General features: G+C 29.8%; 1 protein-coding gene across 2 annotated transcripts; it reads left to right on the top strand.

The window, feature by feature from the left end:
* The first annotated feature begins 239 nt into the window (after window positions 1–239).
* Window positions 240–12,377, top strand: LOC145242327 (uncharacterized). 2 transcript variants are annotated; one of them, XM_080105338.1, is made up of 2 exons: window positions 240–1,173; window positions 10,891–12,377. In XM_080105338.1, the coding sequence occupies exon 2, from the start codon at window positions 10,997–10,999 to the stop codon at window positions 12,206–12,208; it is 1,212 nt and encodes a 403-aa protein (XP_079961464.1). In that variant the 5' UTR covers window positions 240–1,173; window positions 10,891–10,996; the 3' UTR covers window positions 12,209–12,377. The 2 variants fall into 2 exon arrangements, with proteins under 2 accessions (XP_079961464.1, XP_079961463.1); XM_080105337.1 differs by having other exon boundaries at window positions 240–1,510.
* The last annotated feature ends 222 nt before the right edge of the window (window positions 12,378–12,599 follow it).

The following is a 12,599-nucleotide window of genomic DNA, read 5'->3' as shown; positions in this document are numbered from 1 at the left end:
AACAGAAGACATAAAAAAAATATTTTATTTTATTATCTCTCGTCTGTGTAGTTCGTTAATAAAAATATATTTGTTTTACAAAGGTTAAATCTTATATTATTTTTTTATCTATGATAAAAAAAACAAAAAAACAAAAAAAAACGTTACTTCCACGAACCATTATAATGCGAATGTTCATCCATTGAAATTGATACAAACACAAGGATTGATGACGTTACTGTTAACGTGTACAATGCTGACGTTTTACTCACCACCGTGGAGATACCTACAGTACTTTAATTAAACGAAGGCTGAAGCTTAGAGGACAGTTCAGGACCTATCAGGCTGGCAACTCTCTTTTGAACCTTGTCTAGGAGCGAGTGAGTGGAGTAGTGACTAGTAGCAGAGCTAGCTGCAGTCTGCACCAGCCCAAATCTGACAATACTCCATACATGGGCGAATAGTGGCCTTATAGGGATATTAAGAGTTTCCTTTCTTTTAAACTCCTTGCTTATTTCATTTAAAACCAGTTAAATATTTGGTGCTTATTTAGATGTACACTTAAAAAAATACACATAAATATTTCTGATGTCGTCACCGAACAAAGTTGTCATATTTCCCAAAATTACGTAAATTGATCAAGTATTTTTTTAACAAAGAAAATGTAATGTTTAGCAATTAATGGTAAAATAATAATAAAGTTGCACGGTCCCTAAATCTCTGTAGTCGAATTTAACACATTCTAAAAAAATATGGCGTCTCCTTGTTAATCATAAATTTGATTTTCTTATTAAAAAAACAAACAAAAAAAAAACTACTTGATGTGGTTTTTGGAATATGACATTTTCGTTTTGGGACAATTTGTCTGTTACTTACTTTTTTGTGCTTATTAAGATACAGTCGACAGATCGATTTTTTTTTATGTCGTTTTAAGCAAAAGCAATTACGTACTTAATTGTCATGCCGAAAATATATATCCAGAAATTACACAAAAATCATCGAATAGAAATTTATTTCTAGTTAAAAGTAACTTTTATAGAAAATTGGGTAAAATCGCATTTTTCTTAGACGTTTTAAAGTACGAAGGCTAAACAAAAGGGACATAACTCCGAAACGAATATTTTAGATTACTTGTTATTTGTTGTCTATAGCGAGACTTCTTTTTTTTAAACAACTACTACCCGATGAATTTTCGTAAGTTTTGGATATATTACTATTATTGTTTTAGTTTAAAATGATATATTTAAAAAATTGATTTGTCGACTATATCTTAACAAGCACCGTATTTTCTTAAAATTAAGTATAATTGTAAATAAGCTCAAAATATGTGATGGTGCTTTACACCAGAATCGATTATCTCCCTTGTTGTTTTTAGCTTGCCCCCCCTTTTTTGTTGTTTTTTTTTTCAAGCAAGGCAGTTTTTCGAATGTAGAATAATAAAATAAGTGTGCAATCATTTAACTTAATTAACGTCTTATCATTTTACCTTTCAAAGAAAACAGATAAAACGAAAGAAATTTGATTAAAAAAGGTAAGTCAAATCATTAACAAAATTGTTTTGCCAATGGACGCTGCAAAACAAGACAAATAAACGGATTATATTAATTGTAACATTTTGCAACTGTTCTTTTTGAATGAACGTCGTAGATTATTCCACTTTTAAAAGCAGTTTCCAAGTTAACGCATGAAAAAAGGAAGGCAGATTTAGCTTTATTCTTTCCCTAGATTTTGCGTAATGTACACACACTTGGTTTAGTGTACACACACACACACACACACACGCACAGATTTGAGTCAAAATGATGTTATTTTAATTTAAATTACATGTTTAGTCAGCAATTTGATTTGTAGTACTTGTGCAGTTTAATCAAGACATCAAAAAATGAAAATATCGAAAAAAGGTTAAATTGTACGTATCCGTTATGCAATGAAGTTTTCCAAAAAACATTTTTTTACTTAATTTTATCAAGTATTTTTTTTTTACAGCTAAAAAAACAATTTGTTATGATACTGAGCAAAAGGTTCGATTTTTAGGAAGAAAAACTAGTATTAAAGATGGGGAAGGAGTGACGGCGCTTTAACTGGAGTTATCTTCCCGTTGCATCTTCAAAAAATTTAAAGATTTCGATCTTCAACGCGCTGTCATAAAAACGTGTTTTTTTTCCGCTGTAAAAAAAAAAAAAAAAAACTACTCGATCAAATTAAATGAAATTTTTTTCAGAGATCGTCAGTCCAAAACGGATATGAACAATATAACCTTTTTTCAATATTTTCGGTTTTTAATGTCTTGATTAAACTGTACAAATGCCTTCTTTTTATGTAAAATCTTTATTCCGATAAAATTGTGTAATCATACCTCATTTATGTATATGTGTGTATGCAGAAATTTCGTGAAAAATAGTGAATAATTCCACCCCATCTTTCCAAGCTTATAACTCCTCGAAAAATGCAATTCAAGCCCTAATTTTTTTTTCAATTAAAGGAGCAAGGACCAAGATTTCATTAAAAACAAAACAAAAAAAACGTGTTTTTTTTAAAAAAAGGTTTTAAACTTCGGACTTTACAGGTAAAATTCTATAAGAACACTATGTTTTTTTTTGTTTTAAATTTGAATATATTATGTATTGACCTTTTCTCTTCAATTTGTGAGTAAATAATTATGTACTCATCGGGTTCTAAATTAATTATTATTAGACATTTACAAAATGGGAGGCGTGAATTATTCGACCCCCTGTCTTTCCAAGCTTATAACTCCTCGAAAAATGTAATTCAAGCCCTAGTTTTTTTTTCAATTAAAGGAACAAGGACCAAGGTTCCATTAAAAAAAAAAGAAAAAACAAATAACGTGGTTTAAAAAAAAAGGTTTTAAACTTCAAACTTTACAGGTAAAATTCTAAAAGAACACTATGTTTTTTTTTAAAATTTGAATATATTATGTATTGACCTTTTCTCTTCAATTTGTGAGTAAATAATTATGTACTCATCGGGTTACTACATTAAGTATTTACTTTTTAATAGACATTTAAAAATTGGGATGGGGGGGTTCGTGAATTTAAAAAAAAAAAACGTTTGTCTAAAATATTATATTCGATTTATTGGAAAGAACATAAAATTTCACATTTACCCTGAAAATATCGTAAAAATAGAATTAATAGAAAAATTTTGATAGATTTTTAAAATTTAAAAATTGAAAAATATTGAGTTTAAAAATTGAAAAATATTGAGTTCGGAAAATTCATTACTGTTTTAAAAAAAAAAAATATTTCTATTACTTTTAAAACAACTGTAATAGTTTATTTTGGAAGTATAATCCATAAAGAAAATAAATAACTCACTTTTAACAGAGAAATTCCGAGATTTTTATATTGTATTCGCAGTTTTGTGTTAGGGGTGTCAAAAATTCCTACAAAAATTCTGATACCGCTAGGTGTGAGTGTGTTGATATTATTGTATTCCTGCATTGTATGCTAGTTCACCTCAAAAGCAAAATGAAATTCTACATTTTGGGAGCCATTACATGCAAACACACACAGTAGATAGATAGATAGATAGATAGATAGATAGATAGATAGATAGATTAATAGATAGATAGATAGATAGATAGATAGATAGATAGATAGATAGATAGATAGATTAATATATAGATAGATAGATAGATAGATTAATATATAGATAGATAGATAGATAGATTAATATATAGATAGATAGATTAATAGATAGATAGATTAATAGATAGATAGACACAGGTTATTTATTTTGTTTTTGCTTGCAATAGTTTTTGAATGAATTCAATTATTTATACATGCACATGTATGTATGCATGTGTATGTATATGCGTATATATAGATGCATGTGTATGTATATCTGCATATAAACACGTATATATATATATATATATATATATATATATATATATATATATATATATATTGTTATTGTTATTGTTGTTTTTTCAAGCGATACATATGGTTAATATTGTAATATCGTAAAACAAAAAACAACGAACCATTATTTGGATTATTCAGACTACTTATATTTTTCTCCTCAAATGTGTCTTGTCTAATTCGGAAATCTGCACAGAATTTGAAGTGGAAGTGTAACATGCTCTCATTCCATCATCCATTACTGTGAGGAAGTTTGAATCATTTGCAATTATATTTTTGAGTGTCACCCACACTGAGGATTGAAGCTTTAACTTCCAGAAAAGTGTTACTAAAAACTGAATTTTATCAAGGATTTTATCCACTGCACCACAAGTCTTTGCAGACAATTCTTATATGCATTTTGGAAGCATTAAACCTATCTTTGTTTTAGCTACATAATTCTGATATTTATCACTATAGGTTACCATTTATATATGCATATTTATTTATTTATTTTAATTGCGAATTTATTATTTATAATTATAAATAATGTCATGTTGGGACGATTAATTAGAACTGGAAGCAGGAATCGGAAAAATCGAGACTTTTTGAGGTTTCAGAATCAGAAAAATTGGTGCGTGTTTTCCGATGCCAAAACGATTCTTTTAATTATCTTTTTTATTTGATTTTGTTTGAAGCAAAACCTTTCATGGCTGGTAGTAATGATAAACATTTATTGATTTTAAACTACCTGTAACGCTAAAATCTATAGATTCCCCCCTCCGCCCCAGTGTATTTTTATGTTTATGTTACAGTAATCGGGAAAAATAGTAACTTCATAGTTAAATATTTAGAGATTTATGAGGAATTAGACTTGATAATTATATCAGAATTTAGTGGAAAATCAGTAATTGTATCAGAATCAGGAAAATATTGGAATTGTTCCATAACACACACACACACTCACACGCACACACACACATATATATATATATATATATATATATATAAGAAGTAGCGTTTACGTGGGCATGTGTGTGTCTGTGTGTACAACTCTTCTACAGCCCACACCACTGGACCGATCATGACCAAACCTGGCATGATGATGCCCCCCCCCCACCTAGGGATAGGGCACACCATTTTTCAAGGTTACATCAAAGGTTATGGTCATAACCTATGTATATATACTCTCCTTTAGTCCACACCACTGGACCGATCATGACTAAACCTGGTATGATGATGGTTCCCCACCTAAGGATGGTGTACACCATTTTCAAGGTGAAAGTCATAACCTATGTATATATACTCTCCTACAGCACTGGACCGATTATGACCAAACCTGGCATGATGATAGTCTCCCACCTAGGGATGGTGTACATCATTTTCCAAAGTAAAGGTCAAATGTCAATATCATAGTATATATATATATATATATATATATATATATATATATATATATATATATATATATATATATATATATTACTCCTACAGTCCACCCCACTGGACTGATCATGATCAAATCTGATATGATCATGGTCTCCGATCTATGGATTTTTCAAGGTCAAATGTTAAGGTGTGGACTCCTAGTATGTATATATATATATATATATATATATATATATATATATATTGTTTTTAAAATATAGTTACATATATATGTAATAAGATAATTAGTAGTAATAAGGTAAGTAATAATTAGTAGTAAAATAACATTAAAAATGAGAACAGTAATCAGATTAATCCAAATAATCCACATTATCAATTCACATCTCAATAATCTACAAACATTAATTCTTCACTTCAAATTCGAATATGATTTTAATCAAGCTCATTTCATGTTTTCACCTATATTTTAGACATTTGAGTCGAAGTTAACTATATAAATTTAACTAAAAATCATCATCTCTTGGTCTGATAGTATAGTACATAACCGGTATGATATCCTCTGTATTTTTTAACAGAATAAAAACATGGTTATCAAGTTTCCTACACAACCTGGCCGAGAAGGAAGCGATTTTTTTACATTAAATTTATATTCATTTTCTACTATTCCGTTTGTGAAAAATTATTTTTCTATAAGTCTATAAATTTACTAAATATTTTAAATATTAATTTTTGCTCCTTTTTAATTAATTTAAAATTACTTCCCTAAAAGAATTCAATATTAATTTTGAAATCAAAATTATGTTTCTATAAAAAAAACTCAAAATATAAGTTTCCTCTTATTTCTGAAATTATAAATTAGTTCCTTATATTTTGTAAACTGAAAAATGATTTGATGAAACGTAGGAATTTACGAAATATTTTAAATAATTCTTTGCTCCGTTTTTAAATAAAAAAGTTTTCTATAAAAAAGTTAAGTATTAACTTTAATCCTATTCTTCTTCTATACAATATTAGTCTCTTATAAATGTAGGAATTTACTAAATAAGTATTAATTTTACTTCTATTTCTCAAATTAAAACTAAATTTATATAAAAATTAGTTTCTCCGTACATAATGTAAGTTGCTGTTATTTCTTAAATTTAAACTTATATTATAAAATCATCATCATCATCCAGTTTTTCTTCCTCCTTTTTTATGGAAATTGCTCCAGACAATGCATGAAGTCACTTGATATAAGTCAAGAACTAGCCAATAATAAATGTTAGATGGATAAATTCAACCTAGCAAACAGCAATTTTGTCAGAAACATCATGGAATGCGAGGACAAAAGGATAAAATAATAGTGAGATTTATGAGGCTGCTGAAAGTAAAGCCAAAGTGTTTAAGATGTTGTGAACTCCAACATGGGCAACAGCTCACATTTGCTCACCTTATGGTCAAATCCCAAGAGTATATATCAGCTGTGTTGCATGCAATTAAATCACTTTGTATGCACTATCTTCCTGCACTATCTATGCCTTTTATGGAGTTGGAATTAATGCAGGAAGTTGTGTGTTGCACATGGCCAAACTACCTGAGATGTTGAGCATGTAAGTCACTCAGAATTCCACCAATACAGAGCTTTTGATAAAACACGTTTTTTCCTCTAGTTCGTGGCCATACATACATACATGCATACATATTTCTGATCATGGCATGGTTATTATAAAGAAGCACTTTCAAATCAGAAGCATTTGGGGTCCATATTTAACTGGCATGCAAGATGACAGAGTAAACACCATCTGAATAAACCTCTGTCCTAAAAGAAATATGCATCGATGTAAGGATTAGCAGCAGCTTCTTGAACCTTCCCTTAGCAACACTAAACAATAATAGCATTTTTAGAACCAGCAACAGTAGAAGGATGGTGGTGGCTAAGTGGTTAATGACATGGACTGAAAACATGGGTGTACCAAGTTCGAATCCAGTTCATTTCATAGAAAAAACAATGCTGGCACCCTTTAAGAAGGTGGGCTTGTCACTCAGACCTACAGTTTGTGGTCGGATAATTATTTTTTAATACACATTTTTCTGCTTGAAAAAATATCAAAAGAATTTAGAAGGCTAACTGTTCTAAAAGGCAAGAATGACTAGGTAATGAGATTATTTTAAATCAAATGTATGTACAAAAATTATCCCCCACTTATGCCAAGATGTTTAGGGTGTTCACATGTAATTGTAGATTAAAAGTAGACTCTTATTTGTTTTTAAATTGGCTGCAAGAAAGTCATTTCTAACTAGAATTAAAGTTTGAAAATGGAGTATTTTTCAAAACCAGTATTTCTCCAAGGATCATTACTTTGTGATTCAACTATAAGCCGCATCAACTAAAATTTCAAGTCAAAAATAGTTTTTATTTTTAAGTATGTAAACAAATTATTGCTAGTGTTATAAGCAGCAGCAATTGATGATGATAATAGAATTATGAAAACAGTCAAACTTCGTGACTTTTACTAAATTAAAGTAATTAAAAATTGACACTACATAAAGAGCAAACAACATAGAATCATAATTTTAATGAAGAAAAAGAGTAAAAAAGTTCATTTATTTACTAGTTGGAGTACAAAAATATATTTTTAAATGCTCAATACTCATCATGTTTATATCTTACTTTTAAGATGACAAAAAAATAGGCCCAGTTTTTTGTCATCTTGAAAAAGATTGAAAGTTATGCTTATCCTGATGAGATTCCGAATTTCATGACGCAATTCCACATAGATGAGTGGTAAGAAACTTTTAAAAGAATCTTAAGAAATATATCCGTTTCATAGCATTTACATGTTTATTAATTTGATTAAAACCTCTTCAAATATATCATGTAGATTATTATTTATTAATAAACGTGAATGGTTATTTATTTCCAAACAAACTGGTATTATTTGAGAACTTAAAATATTTTTCTTTTTAAAATATGACTACTTTAGTAGAACAATCTTGAAATCTGTGATTATCCAAAGCGTTTTATGGTTTTATTGGTAAAGGAAGTCAGAAAGAAATTCACCATTCTAAATAAAATCCATGTTTGATATTGGTTTCATTATGTAATCAAAAATGATAATTTATACGAATATTAACTTGCTGATGCAATTCTTTGATTGTATTTTGATATTAGTTCAAACACTAACGAAATATAATCATTTTTTTACACCCTTGCATTAAATAAAGTAAACTTATGTATAAGTTTCTATTTTCAACATAAAGATTCCCAATTTTGACTAAAAGGTGCCCAAATTAAAAAATGAAACCCCTGAAAAAGGTCAGCGATCGCATTGGTTGAAATATAGTAAATATAACAATCAATATGTAAATATAACAATCAATATGTAAATATAACAATCAATATAGTAAATATAACAATCAATATAGTAAATATAACAATCAATATGTAAATATAACAATCAATATAGTAAATATAACAATCAATATGTAAATATAACAATCAATATAGTAAATATAACAATCAATATGTAAATATAACAATCAATATAGTAAATATAACAATCAATATGTAAATATAACAATCAATATGTAAATATAACAATCAATATGTAAATATAACAATCAATATGTAAATATAACAATCAATATAGTAAATATAACAATCAATATAGTAAATATAACAATCAATATGTAAATATAACAATCAATATGTAAATATAACAATCAATATAGTAAATATAACAATCAATATAGTAAATATAACAATCAATATGTAAATATAACAATCAATATGTAAATAGTACTTCAAATAGTACATCTGTTACATTCTGAAATAAAACGTCTTGCAAGCATATGCATTTATTTTGTTAATATTTTCATAAATATACAGGATGTCTAAAAAAAATGTACTCACACTTTAATGTTGTTTGGACAATAATGATCAATTTTAACATTTGTAATGAAGTGAGTTTGTCTTTATAAGGAGAGGGATTATTTTAACGTTCCTATATAATTTCTTATCTATTTATGAGAGAAATGTCTGTATTTCTTTTATCTATTTGTCGGGCCATGATCGTTAGCTTGCTGTTTCTTAGTGTCTCTGAGATTGTTTAGTTAATATCTATGGATGTGTGTGTGTGAACATAGAATAATACACATATGTGACGAACATGCCTGCTCCTTGCCTCTTGGAAGAGTCCATCATCAATCATCTTGAGGGGGCTGATTCTGTTAACTAGATACATGCGAGATAGACTCAAGACCATGGTTAGATTTTTATATATATAGTTTTATTTTATTCACTCCACAGGCGTTTCTTCACAGCAGGCTGGAGGGAATGGCTAACTTCAGCTTGGTCTGTTCTCTGGTTCCATCTGGAAACTGTCACCCTCCCCTCTTGAGGAGGCCTTGATTCTCTCATCTTGTCTCTTTTGTGTCTAGAAATCAACTCAACTAAATTTAACTAAGTTTCTCAAAACTGAAACCCCTGCTGTGCAGCTGACCGGGTTATTTAGTTTGACATATTTCACATCATTGACCCTTTAACCCTTCTGCACCTGCAGTACTTGCTGAACTATAATTTTCTATGATTCAACTTTTGTCATTCTGTCAGCTAGAGAAAATTAGATATTAAACAGATAATTGGATATATAAACCCGATTCTGAATAATTATTTTTTAATCGGCATTGCCCGGCTATCACATAACACATTTGTGAAGATGATTTTCCAATTAATTTTGTCTTCTGTATTCAAAGCTATTCCATTTCCCTCTATGATCCTAAATAAATCCTCATTTGAAGTGTGAGTACATAATTATATTTTTGAGACACTCTGTATATCCATTTTTTATTATTAATGCACATTTCCTTAATCATTAACAGGAAATGATAGCAGTGGATACACTTTAAATAATCTTGTACATACATACTTGATAGAAAAAAATCATTTGTTTTTAAGCGTACATGGTTCCACTTTTAAATAACAATGCCAGCACAAGTAGAAGAGAAAACATATTCTTGGTAATTATGCAGTGCAAAGTAAAATTCTGTATAGGTTTCTAAATTCAACATAAGGATTCTCAGTTTTGAATAAAAGGTTCTCAAATCAAAAATAATGCACCTGAAAAGAGTGAGGGTCAAATCAGTTGAAATATTGTAAATATGACAACCAAGATGAGAATAATACTCGAATATATTCCTTAAATTCTTATTCTTAATATTTTATTAATTTTTTCATAAATATATATCTGTTTTATTATTATTAATGTGCACTTCCTTATTCATTCACAGGGAATGAAAACAGTGGATGTACTTGAAATAACCTTGTACACACATACTTGATAGAAAAACTTGTTCCTTTAAGTGTGTCTTAATAATTATTATCACTTACAAAGCACTAATTGAAGAGAAAATATATTTTTGCTAATTATGCAGTGCAAAGTAGTTCTGTATAGGTTTTGAATCCCAAATCCAAAACGAGGCACCTGACAAGAGTCGAGGGTCACATTGGTTGAAATATTGTAAATATGACAACCAAGATCAGAATAATACTTGAAGTAATACACCTCTTAAATTCTGAAATAAAACGTTTTATAAACATATACATCTATTTTATTAATTTATAAATTATTTCATAAATATCTGTTTTATTATTAATATACGTTTCTTTATTCATTCACAGGAAATGAAAACAGTGGATACACTTGAAATAACCTTATGCTTATGTACTTGATAACAAAATTTGGTCATTTTTAAGTGTGTGTTAATATTTTCACTTACAAATAACAATGCAAACACAAGCTGAAGAAAAAACTTATTCTTGTGAATTATGCAGTGCAAGATTTTCACGGATTGATACGTTGAAGCGACATGTGCAGAGACACACGGGTGAGAAACTTTATTCCTGTGAGAAGTGCGCCAAATCGTTCACACAGACTTCACATCTAAAAGTGCACCAGCGCAGTCACACTGGAGAGAAACCTTATTCTTGCAACACTTGTGACAAGTTATTTACGCAGCGGTCACATTTGCGAGTGCACATGCAGAGACACTCTGGCGAGAAGCCATTTTCATGTGGAGTGTGTGGCGCATCATTCACAACAAAATCGGATCTAAATGTGCACATGCACATCCATACTGGGGAGAAACCATTCCCTTGTGATCTGTGTGGGTTGGCGTTTACAAAACGGTCGCATCTAAAACTGCATATCCAATCGCACCCCGGAGAAAAGCCTTATGCATGTGATGTATGCGGTTCTTCATTTGCATCGAATCATGCATTAAAGGTGCATGCAAAAACACACACTGGAGAAGAAACATTCTGCTGCGAAGTTTGTGCTTCAACGTTCAGAACGAAACCCAACTTAAATATTCATATGCGTTTACACAATGGAGCAAAACCTTATTCTTGTAAAGTTTGCGAGTTAAAATTTGAACACCATTCTACACTAAAAGCACACATGCAAACACACAATGAAGAAACACCCTATGCATGTGGTTCATGTGATGCATCGTTTCATCAAAAGTCTCACTTACGAAAACACATGAAAATACACGCAGTAGAGAAACGCTATCCGTGTGAAGAGTGCGGCTCAATATTTTCAAACAATTATCTTCTAACGAGGCACATGCGGACGCATAGCGGAGAACGTCCATACACTTGTGAGACCTGTGGGTCGTCGTTCACGTGGAATCATCATTTGAAGACACATTTGAAAATACACACTGGAGAGAAACCTTTTTCATGTCAAATATGCGAGTCAAAATTCCTGAATAATTACCTGCTTAAAAGACATATGCAAACGCATAGCGGAGAGAAACCTTACACTTGTGAAATGTGTGGTTCGTCATTTTCACGAAACGATCATTTAAAAAAGCACATGAAAATGCACACGAGAGAAACGCCTTATTCATGCGAAGATTGTGGTTCTTCATTTTCCATGAAATCCAGTTTACAAAAACACATGCAAACACACGTTAAAGAAACACTAATCAGATAAAACGATGATTCCTTACACATTATATTTGAGAAAAAATGATTCTATTTTTGATGTCAAATGTAAATCATAAACAGTTTATTCTTGTGGAGATTGTGGCATGATTAATAAAATGTAGTTTACAAAGATATATACAAACACATCAATCAAATAAATGTAGGATTATTATGTAGAATTGTTTTTTAACGACAGTATGCAGATGCTGCTACATATTTTAAAAAGCTTCCCATAAAATGAGAGAAACTTACAAGGTGCATTCAATAAGTAATGCACCTGACCCACTTCTCATAGCAGTAGAGTCATAAAACTTGGCACAGTTAGCAATTTTTTTTTACTTAGAAAAATCCCAGTTTTATGCTCCCATTGTTTAATGGAGAACGTTTTTGTAGAACAC

This window comes from Euprymna scolopes, chromosome 21 (assembly GCF_053919585.1).
Source record: "Euprymna scolopes isolate OS-2025 chromosome 21, ASM5391958v1, whole genome shotgun sequence".
NCBI classification, from domain to species: Eukaryota; Metazoa; Mollusca; class Cephalopoda; order Sepiida; family Sepiolidae; genus Euprymna; species Euprymna scolopes.
Note: the sequence above shows the minus strand (reverse complement) of the source record. Positions and strands in the feature narration are given on the sequence as shown.

What these genes read in the sequence shown, in the direction of transcription:
- LOC145242327 (XM_080105338.1), top strand. Translation starts at nt 10,997, where the DNA reads ATGCAAACACAAGCTGAAGAAAAAACTTATTCTTGTGAATTATGCAGT.